Raw genomic sequence first — 20,841 nt, forward strand, 5'->3', positions numbered from 1 at the left:
AATATTTTTGATTGTGAAAAGATTCAGCTGAAATATAAGTCGTTTAGATTGAGATAATATAATAATATGAATTTACTTACATTGAATATATTCGTTACCGTCTGATATATTGTAAATTTTAGAATATCAGGGTTACTATTTGAATGAACAGCCCTTAAGTCTAGATAGCACTTCTATCTTTTCCAATCACTTAATCACTTATATTAATTGTAGCAACGTCGTTATGACATTAACCACGTTTCATGAGCGCCAACCTTTCACTGTTCTAGTTAGTTAAGAAAACTTAAGAAAATTATTTCATGGCCAACCGAGTGCTTTCATGAAAGTGAATTGATTATAATATGTAGAAAATTGACAAATGTCACATTGTGTCGTTGTACTTAGAATGATGTTTACAATGAGAGTACACAAAAATATACCTACTGTACCATTCAAATATCGAAAAAAAGTTTCATTTCTGGTCTGTACGGTAGTTCAGAATAACAGAGGAAAAAATCTGAAGGAGTCACATCTGGGGAGCGTGGTGGCCATTCAATTGGTTCTCTTCTACCAATCAATAGCTTACATATTTCCAAGAGAAATGGATTGCTAAAAGAGGGCCGATTGAATGGCTACCAAGCTCCACGGACTTGACACTTTATGCCTCGCTTTTAGCTTTTTACTCTGGGGACAAACTAGGTTGGTTGTGTATAAAATACAGCTCCGAGATGTAGAAGAATAGAAAGAGAGAGAGAGAGAAAATTTATTGCTATAGCAAATGGCTAACGACTTGCGTCTTACTGCCAGTATTAGGTACATTTCATTGTATATTACAATTCATTCTGAATCTTAATACAATTATACACTGTTTAGTAAAAAAAAAAAAAAAAATTCATGTATTATATGCATATAAACTACAGCCGACGATGGCTGTCATTTGAAATCTTTAATTGTCTCTATTAGAGTTTTGATTGGGTATTTTCTGTTGTGTTCCTGTTGGGGACTCTGTAGAACAACTGGCTGGAGTATTCTAAGGTTGTTGGGATTTTTTACAAATTTCTTTCCTAAGGCCTGAAATCTGTCGAGAATGGGTTCGATCTTCATTTTTTCATAAAGTAAGGCATTAGGTGGGTTGTGTAGTGGGTTCTCTGGGTGACGTATTTTACTCAGTGTTCTAAGACTGCTTCGTTCTGCCACTTCAATGTTATTCAAGGTAGGTCTTCTGCAATTGCTGAATAGTAGGTGTCCATATTCTACTATTGGTCTACATAGAAAGAGAACACACGCAAGTATGCCGAGAAATTCAAATTGAAGTTTTTCAAAACGTGAGGGCCGAATTTGAAAATATTATATTTTTATCTATAAAATAATGAAATACATATTAATAATTCGAAAATTTATAATCATGGTTCATTGAAACTGATGCTATCGTAAATATTCTTCTCTTTTTTTTTCGGAAGTACTAACAAAAAAGGGCATAAGTATGGCAATTTTGAAAAAGCAATCGAATTACCCTTAAAACAATGTGTCACCCAACCCCCATCCCACGAACCAAATTTTACCTTTGAATGCTAATAGTTACGTTCTTTTTTCGTGCTTCAGAAAAGAATTCTGTCGATTTTTAGGGTTTATGGGTCGTCGATCCCCCAATTTGATATTTAATAATATCAATAATAAATTGAGAATTATTCGTTTATGACCCATTAAAGCTTATAATTGGGAACATAATTTATTAGATTCGAAGGCAAAAAGAATATCACTAACAGTCAATCAAGAAGGAATGAATGAATGTGTTTGAGGTTTTATTCTGAATGGATTGTGTCTTTTGAAATACTCATTAACGGTAATATTTCATTTCAGCAGCGAAAGCAGAGGAGGAATATAAGTGATCCTTCACAGAACACAAGGTAAGTGGACTCGATTACTCATACTCGATATCTACCTTCTACCATGTATGTTTCATGTAGGTGTAGACCCATAAAATCGCGTGAATAATGGTGAAAAAATTATTTTTAATCTTATCCGAAACATTTAATCGTTTTATGTTCACTTCAAACACATATTTTATAATTACTTAGATATGGTTTTGTTTTCTCCTTATCAATCGATTCTCTGAGGACTTTATACCGTTCTTCGCGATTATGAATTACGATGCAAATTGAACTAAATCATTTGCATATTCCAATATTTTAATTTGCGAAAAAATTTCCAAGCGTTTAGTTCTGTTTGAATTTTACTTTCATCTTGTATGTATACAGAGTGAGTACAAAGTGACGAACAAAATTCATATCTTCGGTATTTGCTGTTATGAAGAAAAATGCTCGAACAGTTAAATTTTCATGGTAAATTACGCTACTTTTCATTTATAATTGAAAAGTTTGTCATGTACCCTCTTCGAAGGGCAGACGGTAGTTGAGTTTTTTAAAAGGCAACCCTAACTTCTTGTGCCAGGAGATAGACCGTTTGTTGGTGAGATTGATTTTGACATTAATGGGATTTTGTTAACAACCCTCTTTTATTATAAGAATGAAACAGTTAAATTTATTGATTTCTAATTTTTACTTTTGTTTATGTATTTTGTGATCAATGACCTACACATTAGTGTAGTGGTTGGTGTTTTTGAAGCGAAAACACTTTGGAAGAGTAAGTAATTGACGTATTATCTAAAATAAAAATCACAATTACAAAAACAAATGAACATGTAATCCATACGTTCTTCCATCAAACGAAAATTAATGTTTTCGATAAGTTTTCAAATGACGATGAAAAGAAGTTATTTAACACAAAATACTCATAAAAATGAATAAGCTAAATCAGTAAGCTTAACCATTTCATCATTATAAGAGTTGATAAAAAAACCCTTTGAAGAGCAAATCATCCTCAGCAAGGAAGGGTCTATACATTTCTGGCACAAAAAGTTGAAGGTGCGATCTAATGAAAAACTCTAAAACCTCCACCCTCGAAGATGGTACCAAACTCCTCAAATATTCATAAGAGGTTCTTCTATTTAAAATAAAAATTGACGTTTTCCTGCGAAGTATTATAGTAAATACCGAAGATTTGAAATTTGTGGGTTAATTTTCAATAAAACTGTAGTCTTCAATTCTTTGGATGTTTCAACAGTAAGCTCTCCTCGTCAAATAAAACACTTTCTTTGATTTCCGTATTCTGCTGGGTTAGGTGGTAAAATATTACCATTTTAAGATGAGTCCTCCTGTAAGTACGAACCTGTATCCGTGCTCTTACTGTGACATTCAATTCAATATGCTTTTGCTGCATTGAAATGAGCAAATGCTAGACACAAAGCCTATCTCTAGAAAATATAGCAAAAGAGGTGCAATTCAGTAGGTACAAAGCTGATGGGAAGGGCGATGACGTAGAATGTTTCATGATCAAGCTCACTGATAGAACTTAGTTTCTTCAGCAGTGGCATAATATAGACAATGGGTAAAGTTATAAAAAAGATAATTTGAAATAACTTATCATTCTTTGCTGTATTTTCTTGGTCTATCTGTCTGTCTCAGCCCCGAATCCACTAGGCCGGCTTAGTTCAAATTGACCTAATCACATCCGCGATTCGTGATTTTGCAAAGAAAAATTAAACTTGATGACAAGTTCAAGCACGACCTGTGTATCAAAAGAAGGACGTTCTGAAGATTGAAACACAATTTTTCAAACATTGTACATTTGATATTCCTTTCATTTCCGCACTATAAAAATAATTCAGAGGCATACCACTCGTCGACAGAAACATCAACAAATATTGCCAACGGAAAAACCATTCTAACGTTGATACACCGATAGGAAGATGTTGGTCGTGTTATCGATCTCATTCGACTTTCATCAAAGCAACAACACAACTCTCACCTCGATGAAAAAAAGCAAATAATTGACAGAATATATCAAATGCTAGCACGGGCTAGGAAGCTTTAATAATTTTTCAGTTGGAACCACACGTACTTTGTTTTCTGGTTTGCGGGTAGGACATTTTGAAAGAATAAAATGAACAAAATAGCAATAGACTTTTTTGTGATAATTACTGTATGGATTTCTGAATTGAGCAGGCCATATTTTCTATAGCAGAAAAAAAGTTATTTCAGTTGGGGAATATGGCATACAATAAAAGGCAACACCGAACGGATATTTAATAAGTCAGCCTTATTGGAGACATTGAAAAATGAAATTTAAAAATATTTGATGTATTCAGTTTATGTATTATCGATGTAGATGTATCGAATAATTGTGTTCTTCCGTGTTTAATTTGACAAGTAAGTGATGAATTTCAACAAAACAACTTGTTGTATTGATTTTTCAAAATTATAGAGGTACTGAGGATGTCGAATGTCCGAAAGCGCTCTACCGGATAATAAAAAAAACCCAATTTAATACTTGGAGTACGCTTTTGTTCAAGATTAGTATTACCAAGTAATTTAGTCAACGGGGAAATTTAAAGAGCCTATCGAGCCTATTATCAAAATAGTAAAATTCGCAGGATGGCAAATAAAAAGTGATTCATTTGGTGACAGGAACCTATTGTTGAAATTTTTTCTATCTCAAACACTGCATACAGTTTTTGATATTATAATTGTGGATGTTTTATTGTTTATTGTGTTGCTCACACGAAAGGTGTATAGTATAGTGTACCGCATCGATAATAATCTTGATAATTATTTTTATATTTATTTATAATTATAATTTTCTTTTTTTTACAGTAGCAGCCATGACATCGAACAGAATGCTTTGTCAAATACGACAGATTCTGGTAGTTCTTCCAATTCTAACTCCAGCATATCGTTCAAGTAAGTGAACCTTTGAAAATTCATTCGTTATTGAATTGAACCAACAGAGGTCAACATGCTCTGTAAACCATGATCCGTAATTGCTCTTGTGCAAGGGATGCTGTCCATCTGTGTAAAAATTCACTGGCCGTAATTAGAATATTTCAGAGACACTGCTAAAATGCACTTTTAATCCGTCAGGGATTGAAAGTAGTGTTGGCCTTTAACCTCTTCTGAGGCTTCATCAATTTGCATCTGCAAATGGAATGTTATATTCATTGAAGTTTTCAATTTGATTGCAGTGGTCGATTGTCGGAAAGCCCAAGTAATCCAAACGATTCCTTGCGTGGAAATAAGTCCGACGGCGATAGCGACATGGACGCAGACTCTGATCACATCAACTGGCAGGACCTGATCAGTACTGAACAGTTGAACAATCTGCCACCACACGAGAAGAAGAGACAAGATGTGATAAACGGTGAGTTACTCGAAATGAGGAATATCTTACAAGGAACACTTCATTACTTTTCGAATTATAAGTCAATTTAATGCATCATAGCATAATAATTAGTATTGAACCTCAACTACAGTTTTTATTAATCTAAGATTGAATCTTCGACTTATACATACAAAGTGAGTCTTTGACTTGTACATATAGTTTAACAGTAGATTCTGGATGTCGAAAGAAATACTTTTTTTCCGTTGAAAATTTCTGCATTCGGCCTAGATAAAAAAGTCTAGCCATTTTAAGTTTTCATAATGACCCTGGAAACCGGACACTAAAGTTTTTCAAAGCATTGGATATACAATTTTAACCTAGGAAATAAATATTAGTGAACGAAGTAGTTATTATAATGAAATAAATGATTTACCGCAATTTTGTTCGCGATACTAACGAATTCAACTTGCAACTACCCATATTTGTTCTGATATTCAATTTCAATGTGTAATCATTTATTATCGTTGTTCATTTCATTTTGTACAAGAGTTACCAGATTCAAACATAACCCATTCTAACTATCATTTAAATAAAAGAATGAACGTTCAAACGTTCCCAAAAATAGAATACTGAAGTGACAACAAAATTCCCTTCAGAATAACAAGTAAGATGTTTTTAGACATCTTAATAACAAGCTAAATCTATGACACTACACATCTGTAGTGTGTAGATAGCGCCATCCAGGCACATAACTTGAAAGATAGAAGAAAAAGAGTGTATTATTCAATGTAGAAAATTTTTAATTCTGTAGACCTTTCAAACAAATTTCGATATCAGATTACTCGAAAACGACGCATTATAGGAGAAAATATGGAGAATACTTTTCCAAAATGGTAAAACATTCGTTAGTGAGTATTCAACTTACTTTTAAGAGTTTGGTTTTTTGAATTTGTAATGTAATGGTAGTAATGAAGAAACTGGAAGATGTGGGTGATATCTTGTGTTCGAAAAAGATTAATCACATCATTGACCAATTCTATTCCGAAAATCATTCCATACGATTGAATTCTTTGTGAGATATAACTGAAAATTACATTTTTCTTATGGATTTCTAACAACCCGTATATTTTCCATCAAGCCGAATTAAAAAAAAATTGTGAAGGGTTCTTTTGACCTCAGGAAGCTTCTGTTGAAATATATAAACAAGTCTAAGACGCCCTTTATAGTTTAACGATAGATTCCCTCAGAATTGTCGGAAATATTTCATCAAAATTATTTGGATACATATTCGCAATTCGAAAAATTATTGTGAGGAGTAGAATATGTAAGACATGATGAGATTAATTCTCGAATTCTTCAAGGATATAATGAATATTATTATATTATATAATATAATGAAATTATATTATACAGGCTGAGTCTTTGACTTGTACAAATATTTCAACTGTAGATTCTTGAGGTCAAAAGAAACGCTTTTTTCTATACCATTTTTTCCTATTCGGCCCTGATAAAGGATAAAGCCATTTCAAGTTTTCATAATGAGCTATGCTACCGATAGAAAAATAAAACATCACATTGCTCGAAAACGGCGCATTGTACCAGAAAACATGAAAAATACTTTGATTTTAAAAAACGTTCAAATATTTTTCAGATAGTTTCATTCAAGACGTGGGTGATATATTGTGTTCTAACAAGATTCATTAATCAAATGAAGAACCATATTCCGAAATTCGTTTCATTCGATAAAACCGTTTGTGAGATAGAACTAAAAATAACATGTTTTTCAACTCCCTTTATATTTTAAACCGAGCCGATTCGGAAAAAATGGTAAAGGAAAAAGGTGGTTCTTTTGACCTACTGTTCTTTTGATCTACTGTTAAAATATTTCTACGAGTTAGAGACTCGCCGTGTATATTATACTTGTGGAGATCAACCAAGTTTCTTACAGGTGGGTTCCAATATACAGTACAGGTTTCTCTTTGATGAGTCCAAAACAAATAAGGTTATACACCTACTGTTTGAGTGGTGTTTTTAAGTGATTAAAACTCAGCCTGTATATGATAAATGGTTTCATTTCAATTTAATGTGGAATTATTTGAATGTATCAAGTTTCTAATTCAAAATGGTTTATTAATTGAATGCCTGAAATAATAAGGTTGATTTCACGGCATCTGGAGAGCCTGTAACAAACAACATCTCTTTACTGCCAGAATCTTAGCTCTATATGGTACGCTGACTGTATCTTTCGCTGTGACTATTTCTTAGTAGGCATATTTTATACTTCGGGCATCAATTCTAATGGAATCTTTTATATTTTTTAGAATTATTTTACACTGAAAAATCCCATATGCGAAGTCTGAATGTACTCCACAAGATATTCTACAAACCTCTACAGAAATCGCAAGTGTTGAAGCCTGAAGAACTCTCCCTCATCTTTCCCAATATAAAAGAACTTTTGCAAATCCATCGGCAGTTCAACCACGAGATGACTCAAAAAAGAAGGGAAGATCCGATAGTGAGAAATTTGGGAGATTTGCTTCTCAACATGTTCAGTGGTAACACCGGAGAAGCATTCAAAGAGGCAGCTGCAAAGTTCTGCGAGAGACAGCAGTTGGCGCTGGAGCTAATAAAAGAAAGGAGAAAACGTGATTCTAAATTCGAAAGTATATTGACTGAAGGAGAGAAAAAGAGACAGTGCCGAAGGTTGCAGTTTCAAGCCATTCTGCCTGCAGAAATGCAAAGGTAAACCTATTATATTGCTATAATGTATACAGGGTTTTTCTTGCTTGTCGATATTTAAGAAGTAGTATTCGACAAGTAGTCTAGCTAGATGTAAATCAACGAAGTGTTTTTTATGCCTAAGACATATTTCGAAGAATGCTACTGGACGTATAGATTATTCAGTGCGTGAGAGAGTAAGCTGAAATCCAATCGCACATTCTGAAGGTCGAAAGATCTACGTGTTATGATAATGAATAATCCAGTGCTGAACTATAACAAAATGCTCCTTCTCTGTCGAATACTCGAATGAGGTATCCAATCCCCACCGCCTTCTAGTATGTGTGAGAGAGAAGGAACATTCTGTTATAGTTCAGCACTGGATTATTTATCATAACATGTAGATCTTTCGACCAATGTGCGATTGGATTTCAACTTACTCCCTCTTCCGCATTGAATATCCTCTACGTCCAGCAGAATTCTCTTATATGATTCTTCAACAAAAAAATCCATAATTTCAGGGTGAGAAAACTGAGGTGTATTCGACCTCTAATCAATCAATATGTACAGGGTGAGTCCAAAATGTGTACCGAGCATTCTGGGGCAGTGGCGGATTTACTATAGAGGTTGAGTAGGCTGAAGCATAGGCGGCAAATTTCAGGGGGGCGGCAAATTTGGGGAAAATTTTTTTATATACCTATTACAGAAACTGAAATACTGGCATTTGAAAGCTGTTTTTATATACCCAGTGAGGGAATCTCGGAAACTAAATGAACAAGAGCAAAACAGCTAGTTTCCGACCTCTTTTTCAGAGAGACAAAGAACGGTGAGAAGCATATTATTATCTTCTGAAACTTTTTATAGGGTTTTCACTCCCAAACTCTGGAACAAAATTGAAATAACCGATTTGCTCCTGCGTAAATTCTTGCAATAATCTGGTGCAATTCGCCGTTTAGAAAAATTTTTCAATTTTATCAACTTTGGAGGGATATATCTCCATCAATATGCATTTTGGGCCATTTGTTTATTCACCAAACTGTACTTATTTTTCAATGAACCCCTAGAAAGCTCGGTATACATTTTTGACTATATGACACATTTTGCACTGGTTTCATTTTTGGTGTATCGAATTCTTCACAATTTCAGGCTATCAAAATTGCCTCTCTTATTGGAACGATTGATAGGAGCTGTGCAAGAGGGCAACGGCGACGAGGAGGAACTCGGTAAATTAAATAAAGCTTATCAGCTATCCAAAGAAATAGTGAACCACGTCAATGAAGCTGCAAAAATGGCCTTGAACCAAGCTCGTTTGGAGGAAATTCAAAGGCATTTGGACCAAAGCAATTTCGAAAGGTAATACAGATACTACCCTACTCATATACCATCATATATAAAATTTAACATTAATCGAAATTCTCGATGCACAAGAATAATGAAAGGTCCGTTTTCCTTGGAGGCAATTCATTTATTTGTATAAGAAATTGCCAAGGAATAATAAAACTTGTGAAACCCAAACAAAAATAAAACACAAATTTGCCTCGACTCAAAAAAATCGTAGAATTTAAAGAGAGCGAATAAAAATTAATTCATACATTGGGTTTCTATTTCTCCTCAATTATTCATGAAAATATGCCTGATTCCAAATAAAAATCATATACACAAAATAGTGAAAGCACATAAATACCGTGCATTACTTTTATTCGCTCTTTATATTACACCCAGAGTGTTTCGAAATTGATGCGAAAAATTTCAGAGGGTTATTTTATACCCAAAATTGGGGAGGGTCTTCAAAGGGCTGTAACTTGGAGGAGAAGGGGTTTCGAACAAAAAGATGTAGAGGCCCCTTAATTTTGAGTTAAAAATTACTCTTTAAAATTTTTCGCATAAATTTAGAAACACCATCTATATATCTACCCATTCAAGAAATACAAGCATTTCTATTCAAAATGAAGCGAAAAAAAACATTTCTTTGCTTCAAATTGTTGGTCACTAATTAATTCGTCTCTTGCAGGTCTAATGATCCAATTAGTCAAGAGTTCCGACCTCTCGATCTTACCAAATACAAATTGGTAAGGGAGGGTCCAATGCACCTGAGGAGGCCGAACAAGAGTTCAGTATTAGTACACGTCCTTCTGATGGAAGAGGTAGTCGTCATTCTGCACAAAGAGGGTGATAAATATGTATTGAAAAATTTTCACTCTGGCACCTCTGGTCAAACGAATCCCCTCTCTCCTATCATCAAAATATCAACGTTGTTGGTGCGGATAAATGCTGTGTGTAAGTATGCAGTTTGATTATTTGTGATCGTCATTTGAAAGAAATTTCTGATTACCCCTGAGTAAACATTTTGAATATGATGAAGAGCTCATCAACCAATTCAGGATATTGAATTGATTTGTTTTTTTGTCTTCAGGAAAACCCATTCTTTCGAATATTTATGCGCAAAGTTTTTCAGGTGAAAACAATTTTGAAAAACATAATATGTTCCCAGTAACAAAAATACAATATTCAGAAGAGTATGAAATTCCATTAAAAACCTTAACTCTGCAAATTTCTAAAATTCACAGTTCTATTCACCGAAAAAGTTTCACCCCGGCGTCTATGAATAACTGCTTGGCATTTTCTCTGTTCCTCTTGTTGCCACAGTTGCAGCAACAGATCTAGGAGCTGGTGATGCGTTTTCGCCTGTGGCATCAGGCCTCTTTGTTTTCTAGGCCTATGGTATAAACAGGAGAAAAAATTGGTGTAAAAGCAGGATAACAATGTTTTTTGTCACCAATATAACAATTTTTGTTTTTTGACATACTGGGTGTATCTCAATGACACTCAAAAAATGAAAGGGGTGAGGAAAATTAAAGTGGGTAATTGGTATAACATTTTTTGAAAAACCTCCTCCCGGAAAAGTAACACTCCTCCGAAGATTAACAAAAAAGATTGTTTTTCTTTTTAATTTTCCCTGTATATTAAACTGAAGACACTAAACTTCGAAACTATTTTCAACTCTGAACTATGCTCAGAAAGGGTTGAAATAGCAAACCTGTGAGATATTTTTTTCTCACAACTTTTTTTGGATGGAAATTTTCTTTCTAATGAAACATGAAAAGCCCAATTCTTATACTAACTTTTTTATTTCTACAAGTTTCTTTGGCAAATTTAGCATTTACGAGAAAAACATAAATTCATTGCCAACTCACGTTATGAAGCATTTAATTGACGCCCAGTTGCAGGAAAGTCCCATTGTAATACTCCATTCAAATTTCAATCTTTTATTTTTAAAACTGTCATTTTTGAAGGGAAAAATTATGGAAAGTACAGAGAAGGAGAACGATAGCCGTACTAGAAATGTGTCCCCGAAAACGTGGAACGTAGGCTAGAAGTCGCTGTGATTGCTACGTTTATCGATAACGGGTGAAGATTTTAGCGTCAATTTTAAATGAATAGCCTTCATTTTATTTTAGGTTATGTGTCATCGTGGTTTTTCTGATGATTTTTCAAATATCTTTCTTCAAATCTATATTAAATATGAGTTCTCTGAATTATATGCAATAAAATACAAGTCATATTATAAAGGGGACTATGATATCTGCTTTATTAATTCATAATAAATGACGAAATCAATGAAATTCAAAAGAAATCACTGATCAAAAAATTTTTACCTACTTTTGTTTATCATTGTTTATTGAAAACAGGTATGTTAGTTGGTTTACCGTAATCTTCAAAATTATATAAATTCGCAGTGAGGAGTAGTACACATAAAGACAACAAAAGGTAGCAATCTCAGATTTATCACTTATGTATTAGAGTAGATTCTGTTTCCAATACTCAGATGAGAACCGATATAAACCATATACATATTATGTTATGCCAACAAAATCCTTCAAGAATATCCACTTCCGAACCATGTAGTTTTATTGGTTAGATATTCTTATTCAGAAGAGTCAACTTCTCACGAGTGATGACAATTTCGATTTCGTTTATAATGAATTCATCATCTTTTTTCGATATCTTCATCGCAAAAGTGCTCTTGACACACAAATTGATTCGGAGTCGATTCTTGAGGTGAGGTTTTTTCCAATTTCTCTCGAAAATGCTCTCGGAAATTTTATCTCTTTTTCTTTTCTTTCCGATGCCAAAACACTCTTACACTAGCGCACGCTTCAACATTTCACCATGGTCATATGTTGTTCTCTTATCAAAAATCGAAAATAATAATATTCCTTTCATCTGTCACCAGGAAAACAGTTCTCTCAGCCAACTTCAACTAGTTTAAATCAAAATTTCGCACTCCCGTGATGGCCAGCGCGCCTGTTTACAAAAACGGGAACTACCATATTGGTACATATTTTAGGGGACAAAAAATCTATGGTCTCAAAGCATCGATCGTTCTCCTTCTCTTACTCTCCATAGGAAAAATGAAAGATTAAAATTTTTATGGTGTATTAAATCTCAATGAACGTTCCTGCAACTGGGCCTGAGCCAACTAAATTATAATTCTAGTAGGCTAAACTAAGAACTAAAAAACCTAGTTGCAGGAACATCCATTGTAATGTAATGGTCGTGTTAAAATTTACTAAACAGGGTTTTCCACTGCAAGTAACCAAATTTAATGGAAACATGAGTTTTTAGTTTAATTTAAATTACACATGATCCCGCTGATATGAATGACAACAAATGTTACGGTTCGAATTGAATTAGCCAACCTGCTATCTTTCGGACCCCGGCTGAAGATTTTTTCATCGACGAGAGTGGAAACCATGGCCTGCATCCACTCTTCTTCCATGGAGCGGGGTCGAAACGATGACAAGTTGGCTAGTTCAATTCAGACCGTAGCACTTGTTGATGTCCATATTATATCCTATGACAGGTGTTGTCAATCTGAATATACATATTTATTTCAAATTTTATGAAATTATGGACATTAAGCCCATTTGTAACAGCCGAAAATTCTCTACAGAATTTTGGCAAGAAAATTATTTTGTATGCAACTGAACAGTGAATTCTACCGAAGGTACGTATGTAACTTCACAGAATTCACGGTGTATGAATGCTTGAGTAAATTCTCTACATAATAATGCAAATGGGCTTTATAGTAAAGAATTATATCAAGGTGAAGGCTATCGTGAATTATTAAATTTGAGCTACATTACTTGTTGATTCAACTAAGTCTCATTTTTTTTTCAGGTAAAAATGCCTTGTTTCTAGTGAATACATCAACAATGAACAGTCAGATGTATGACCTCAGAGCGGAAGATGATGCCAAAAGAGATGTGTAAGTACTCCCATTTAATTTTCGAACCACTTTGGCACTATTGCTACTTCATGAAAACAGCTTATTGTTTTACATATCCAATAATCTGTTTTTCCAATATTCAGAATTGAATTTTTTATTCAAATGATAATCCGGTCAAGTTAAACGTATTTCGTATTCGCGTTGAAATTTGTTACAAATTTCATGCTCTAACTATGATAATGATAGATGTTTTTGACCTTTGACTTTGAATAACTTATGACGCAGACACTAGATTTTATAAGACTACAACTTCAAGGTTGCTAAAATGGTATACGAGTTTCCATGAAAATTTAATCCTTCTAACAAAGAGTAACAACAAGAGCTTTCCCCTATGAATTTGGGCAGAACGGTTGCCAACGACCTTGAGTTCTGTCTATATAGCGCCCCCTTTAAGCAATACCTTATTCAACCCCTAATATACTCAATACTCAATGGCAATACTATTGAGGTCCAAAGATTATAGAGTAGAAAGACAGGAAACGCCCTCATATCGCTAGTACTAAAAACCGACTACATTTTGTACTGTGAAAACACATTTGACAATGAGATGGCGCTGGAAACGTATCATCAATACAGAAAAACTGTTTAATAACAGTTTTCTGTTTTATAATTGAGGGGCGCGAAATTCGAATTCTATTCCTTGCATTGAATTTCAATATTGACCTTGTTGGGACCAGAAAACAAACATCCTGAGCCACAAAACAAAAGGATGGTTTTGTTTTGTGATCAGGATGTTAGTTTTCATCTGAACATTGTTTGGAATCGATTGGTATCAATGAAACACGCTGTTGGATGTGATAAATTTTTATTTGCAATCTATAAAAAATTTACGAAAATTTGAAATTATGGACAACGAATAGAGCTTTGACTAGGATACTAGGTACATGGTTATCTGCTATAGTTACGTGAAAGGTGTTTTTTCTGTGAAAACGTTTCGAATTAATAAACTGAGTTGAATTTTTACAATTTATATCAGAAATTGATATGAACCAATATTCATATTTACCGTCATAGGATACACGACCTCTTCCTGGTTCTCCCCAGAGCAGGGCACACCACAGGGTTCACCACTGTCCCCGTTCCTCTATAACATATACTGCAGCGATATATATATAATGCACCCAGCCAATCACAATACCTTCTACAGTATGCTGACGACACAATAGTTATTTCACACGAAAAAACAGAACAAAAATGCCTGAAAGGCCTACAACTCTACACAAACAGTCTAGTTTCCTGGTTTCACAAATGGCGACTTCAACCTAATCCAAGCAAATCAAAACTGATAATATTCAATCATAAGATACGTCCAAACTCACCAACAATCCAGATTGAAAACAACATCATATCACCATCTCCATCAATAAAATACCTAGGCATACAAGTAGACAACAAGGCCAATATGAAATTGAATTCCAACATAGCCAAAAAAAACACAATAGCAAGAGCTAAACATTTCAGATGCCTCACATATAACGACCAAGGAATAAGTTTGGAAAATTCCATCAAAATCTACAAAACCATCTGTAGACCAATTTTAGAATATGGACATCCACTATATACAAACGTTGCGGACTCGGTAATGAGAAATATAGAAGTAGGAGAAAGATCAGCACTAAGAATCATAACTCGACTGAGACACCCACTTAATAAACTCCACAACCCATCAAATGAACTATTATATGAAAAAGCCAACATACAGCCAATCAAGGAGAGACTAGAGAAACTGAATAGAAGATTTGCACAAAGATTGAAAGAAATAGAGGATGTTGAAATCATGTTCCACAAGGACCCCCCGGTAACTAACCCACACAGAAAATTTCCAACTCGAAGTGTGATGGACAGACTATCTGAGCTGCAGTGAAGAAACTGAAATAGAATGAATTTTTTTTTTTTTGTATTTTTGTAATTCACTAGGCTGAAGGACTTCGGTCGATGGCCAATAAAGTACAGTTATTATTATTATTAGGATACACATTTCCGTTACTTACATATTATTTACAAAATTTTCAGAACCACAATTGAAAAAAACCTTACAGAGGTATACAAGCCTTGTATTCAAGCCCGTCAGTATAATTTCTTCATGCTTTTTCATGATTTCTTCATGGTATGGTCTCTTCATGACACAATATAAGGTTTCATAAAACTTTGAGTTTCCAAACAACAATTTGACAGTCACCCGATTCCCAAATCGAAATCCATAAAACTTTTGCATTTCTGAATATATTGAAGGCAATTGAGAATCTTTGAATAGACGTGAAAAAATCATAATTTCCCCTACATGAGCCCTTCAAGTAAGGGATGCCACCTGCATAAAACAATTCACGTGGATGAACAGTTCTCAATCTACTTGCAGTAAAATGTTCATTGCACATGGTGTAGTCAGTAATGTTTGCAGGCCTTTACGCCCTGAAAATTTTATCCACTTCGTAGCACTGAAAACAAAAATCAATGAATGACCGAGTCACATGTTACCAGTTAATACTTACATTCCCATTTTCCTTAGTAAAATTCGTTTAATTTGATCCACAGTTCTTCACCATACAATAATTTTCGAACGATATTCTGAAATTTTCGCCAAGAAATTAGACAAAAATTTCAATAATCAGCAACTAGAACGGGCTCGAAAAACAAAAGGCGATACGAGGTTGTCTATGGATACGAAAATCAAAACATGTTTGATCAAAATGGCCATATAACTCTGACATCTCGCAAAATTTCATATGTCATATGCCTTAAAAACACATTTGAAACACAGATGGCGCTCACATCACTCTAGTCGCTTCGTTTCCTATCTTTCTACTCTATAATCTTTGATTGAGGTCCATATTCTAACTTCTCTATGTACAAATATATTTTGTGAATACTGTACAGGGTAGGCAAATTTCGATGTTTTAGCACTACAGCTTTCAAACCAGTGGAGATATACTAAATCTGATACCCCATTCTCGTTCTCTTTTTTCGAGAAACTAACAAGAGTAGTAGTCATTTTTGGCCACCTTCTTTTGTTTTCGAGTTATAAGCGAAAATTGGAAAAATGGCGATTTCGAAATAAATTTATATCTCCGCTAATACTGATGATAGAGCTTTGAAATTAAAACATTATACAGGCACTCTTTTAAGTAGAATCCAAGGGCGTGCTTGCCTTTGTAGTAGGATTTTTATTACGAAGCTATGACCCAAAGTAATTTTTTTTTAATGGGAACACTAGGTTTATATGAAATTTTTTTAAAGCTAATTTTTCACTGATTTCAAAAATATATAACATCATATGGTTTGTATCATTATAAATAATAGAAAATTGTCAAATACCTATTTTCCCAATATTTCTATGGTTTCAACTTTTGACGAACACGGAAAAATAGAACTCTCCATAACAAGAGCAGTCTCCTTCCGGCAATGTCATTCTTTCTATGCTTTTTACCAATTTCCACAAAATTTGAATTTTGGAGAAATCGAGTAAGAAGCATAGAAATGAAAGGACTAATAGAAGGAGACTGTGGTAATCATAAGATGCTACATTTTTCTATTCTCATCAAAAGTAGAAACCATAGAAATATTGGGAAAAAAGGTTTTTGACCATTTTCTATTATTTATATTGATAGAAACTATATGATGTTATATATTTTTGGAATCAGTAAAAATTAAGCTTTCAAAAAATTGCACAAAAATCTAGTGTTCCTATTTATAAAAACATAACTTTGGGTCATAGCTTCGTAATTAAAAATCCTGCTAAAAAGGCAAGCGCGCCACTGGATTCTACTTAAAAAAGTGCCTGTATAATGATTTAATTTCAGAGCTCTATCATCAGTATCAGCGAGGATATAAATTTATTTCGAAATCGCCATTTTTCCAATTTTCGCTTATAACTCGAAAACAAAAGAAGGTGGCCAAAAATGACTACTACTCTTGTTAGTAGGTCAGTTCAAAAAGCAAAGAGGTATATCTTACTTCAGACATCACAAATAATATATGGGGTTTTCATTATAATTCAATTCGAACAGTTCGTCATCTCGGAAAGCCAGAAATATTTCTATTCGTCAAACGGAATTTTTTTTTTTTTATTGAAGAACAAATAATAATGAATAATATACAAAGAGTATAATTTAGTTTAGTTTATAATTACTTTCTCATTTCAAACAACCGGTCTCACAAATAGGTAACTGTGTTTACTTCTGTGAGAGTATACTGGAAAGTGTATTTTCTATGTATATTTTTTCTAACTGGTTCACTAAATTGAAAATTCAAAAATATTCATTAATGTTATTCACTTTCCGAGGTGAAATAATTTCTTCAATGAATTTTCACATAAAAAAATTACTCGAAAAGTCTCGCCATTGGCTGCAATTCGAAATCTGCTGAAAATGAAAAAAGAAGTTTGTAATGTGCTGCCATTTTTTTTTACTAAAGTGGAAACTATTGTAATATTCGCAACTTCTACTGATCGTTTAAGTGTTCTAGGGTTGCGTTCTCAAACTCACTCTGAGAATAGAGGAAGAGTATGACCATATGATCAGAAATATACTCCGAGCTCGTCGTTCACGGTTATAGGTTATAAATTATATTTACAATTTTATCAGGAATAAATGTTTGAGTATCAGTGCCAGAGACAACCCTTTATGCATTTTTATCTTGAATTTGGCTGTCGTAAATGTATAACATGGATCCTAGAGTGGAAATTATATTGTCTTCTTGGGATCCTTATGTCAAAACTGTCACTGTATGACATATTCAGTGCTTACTCCGAGTAATTTTGTGAACGCAATCTAGCAACACCCCACATTCCGGTAGTCTTCCCTCCCTTACGACTAATACGAATGGCGAGAGTCCCGCAGTATAATAAACTCCTCTAGCAAATGAATTTTAACTTTAGCGGTTGACGAAATACGAATGATACTTCGTGAGTTCGGTTCGAAACTGCTATCTTCAATCTGATTGGTTTTCAAGAAAACTGCGGTCAAATATTATTCGACTTGCAGGACTGTATCCCAAAAATTTGGACAGTTCGCGATATCACCGTATATGGCGATTTTCATGATTCCTTCGATGTCTGCGTAGGATTCATTTATTCAATTAGTCAAATATCTCATGGCACCTCCAAGATTGCTGTGTACTCAATTATTTTTCTTTTGTGAAAAAATAATCTTATTAATCTCATAACGAAGTGCATTTTGAATACGGGGTGGGCAAAATTTGTTGTCTACTGAAGGGACCTCGAGAATAGCAGCTAGAAGAAAACTGATGACACTCTCTATTTCCTGAGTAATCTATATCTGAAAACAAAACCGGCTTATCATTTCTGTGAAACGGAAAGCAGAAAAAACTTTGTATTTTTTCCCATGAAATATTTTTAGGTTGAAATCAGCAATAAATTTAGAGCAAGATGAAAAAAAACTTACAACTATAGTTTACATTTGAAAAATAGAAAATCTCTGTAATATCTAGAGAATGGATCGAAAAGTTATGAAATAATGTTCGAATTACTCATACAAAGTGCCAGAAGAATGTGGAAATTTCACATAGTCCATACTGTATAGTATGTAAATGTGAGGTTTTGACGCTTCTCAAATCATTTTTTGATTTTAAATCAGCGCTATGCTGTCAGTTCCACGTAAAAGTCTCAGTAATTAGGTTTTTTTACAATGTGAAAGTACTTCAGAGAATAAATTAATTGGAAAATTATTTTTCTCATGACCAAGCACTCTGTCAATACTGTTGTGTTCATTTTTCAAATTATAATTTCAAATTTGCCGTTGCAGGTCTTTTCTAAGACCTGCATTAAGTCCTCAAATAGCATCACCCTTTTGGGTCTCCCAATAGAAGGAAATTGTCATCCTCTTCTATCATAATACATATTTTTTATTGTGAAAAGAATCAGCTAAAATAAAAGTCGTTTAGATTCAGATGGAACATTGTATGAATTTACTTACATTGAATAATATGTTCGCTACCGTCTGAGATATTGTAGATTTTAGAATGTCAGGGGTACTAGTTCACCTTTCAATCAATTTCGGCATTTCTGTAGTGTTAATTAATATTAGGTTTGGCAACATCGTTATGACATTAACGACATTTCATGAGTGCCAACGTTACTCCGTTCTAGTTACAAAAATTTAAAAAAATTATTTCATGGCCAACCGAGTGCTTTTATGAAAGTGGATGGAGTATACTAGACTAGATCATATTCTTTCAATATATCCTAATAGACCCAATAAGTCTCAGTCATCGCCAAAATGGGAATAATTCACAGGTGCCTACTATCAGACAAAATTTGTCAAAAAATTCAGTAAGGTAACTCTGATTGTGTCATACGATTCAGCTAGCAAATTGAATCGATAAATTCTATAATACATATATGTAGATATCGAAAAATCATAAAATTATTATTCATTTCGCAAACTTCATAGAACTATATGAATTTTTGGTAGACGATCCTGCAAATCGAATGCTATTTGTCTGCAGTATTTTAGAGTCTTCTGACATCTAGCTTGATTCCAAATATCATCCAAATCGGTAATTCTGTTGAGGAGATACAGTGTTTTTAATTACCGTTCCACTCTGGGAAACGCCCTGTCAATCAGAGTCTAAACTAATCTAAGCAAATGAATTGGGACACCTAAAAATTTGGTTATGTTTGACCAGCTATAACTTCGCCGATTTTGGATTTTTAGCCAGAGGTGGAAAGATCTATCCTTTTTCTAGGCGTCACTGGCACAGGGTATTTTTTCTTCATTACTTACTTTTTGTACAAATGTGGGGCATGTCTTTTTCTTGAAACGATAAACATATGCACTCTTAGGCCTGTCGCAGACATGCAATTTTTAGTTTTGCAACTGTTTAGTTGCAGAAGTGAGTACAATGCATTTATATGGGGCCGCGCAGACATGCAACTGAAAAGTTTTGCGATCGAATAGTTTCAGCCTCGGCACAAACTAAACGATTGTGTATGTGTGCGCACTCGAACCGCTTGCAATCAAACTGTTGCGCAACTATCGCGAAACTGAAAAGTTGCATGTCTGCGACAGGCATCAAATGCCCCCAAAGAATACCTTGTTGAGAAAGTATGCGTGTTTCAGTGACGTGCTTAAGGAGATATATATATGAGTTGTACTAAAAAAATTTTTTTGAAAAAGTTCATCACTTTTGTCGGGCGTTACAGCGGATAAGGTGCTAATTTTACTCACTATGGTTCCATTGTATCCAGTGGCGTTCGAATTGCTTTTTAGTAAAAAAATTGAGTTTGTGCGCTAAGCCCGTTTGCAACAGCCGTACAGCCGAGAATTCTCTACCAAATTTTGGTGAGAAAACGGCAGAGATTATTTTGTATGCAACTGACAGAGAATTCTACGGAAAGTGCGTATGTAACGGTAAAGATTTCACGACGCATGAATTCTCGAGTAAATTTTCTAAGGAATTCTCGGCTGTTGCAAACAGGCTTTACAATTCCAAAGATGGCATATTTACGGATTCAGAATCGCGTAGGAAGTTGTATGTACCTAGAAGTGCCTCATGATAGTGTCAGTACGTATAGGAAAGTATCAATATCAACTTCGAGATAATAATGTTACAATGAAGATTAGATTTTGGTTCTTCGGTTAAATTCTCTATGCAAAACCATCTGGTACTACAAATTTATG

At 34.1% G+C, this 20,841-nt stretch overlaps 1 protein-coding gene across 4 annotated transcripts in view; it reads left to right on the forward strand.

The window, feature by feature from the left end:
• Positions 1-20,841, forward strand: part of LOC123311621 (rho guanine nucleotide exchange factor 12) — a 176,615-nt gene that overhangs the window by 137,019 nt on the left and 18,755 nt on the right. For 3 of the 4 annotated variants that reach the window (XM_044895693.1, XM_044895680.1, XM_044895696.1), the window contains 7 exons: positions 1,840-1,886; positions 4,692-4,778; positions 5,060-5,235; positions 7,518-7,938; positions 9,061-9,267; positions 9,926-10,191; positions 13,096-13,183. In XM_044895693.1, coding sequence (XP_044751628.1) covers positions 1,840-1,886; positions 4,692-4,778; positions 5,060-5,235; positions 7,518-7,938; positions 9,061-9,267; positions 9,926-10,191; positions 13,096-13,183 — 1,292 coding nt within the window. The remainder of the gene's footprint in view (positions 1-1,839; positions 1,887-4,691; positions 4,779-5,059; positions 5,236-7,517; positions 7,939-9,060; positions 9,268-9,925; positions 10,192-13,095; positions 13,184-20,841) is intronic. The other variant, XM_044895689.1, reaches the window with a different exon arrangement.

Source organism: Coccinella septempunctata, chromosome 1, assembly GCF_907165205.1.
Source record: "Coccinella septempunctata chromosome 1, icCocSept1.1, whole genome shotgun sequence".
In the NCBI taxonomy this organism is placed as follows: domain Eukaryota; kingdom Metazoa; phylum Arthropoda; class Insecta; order Coleoptera; family Coccinellidae; genus Coccinella; species Coccinella septempunctata.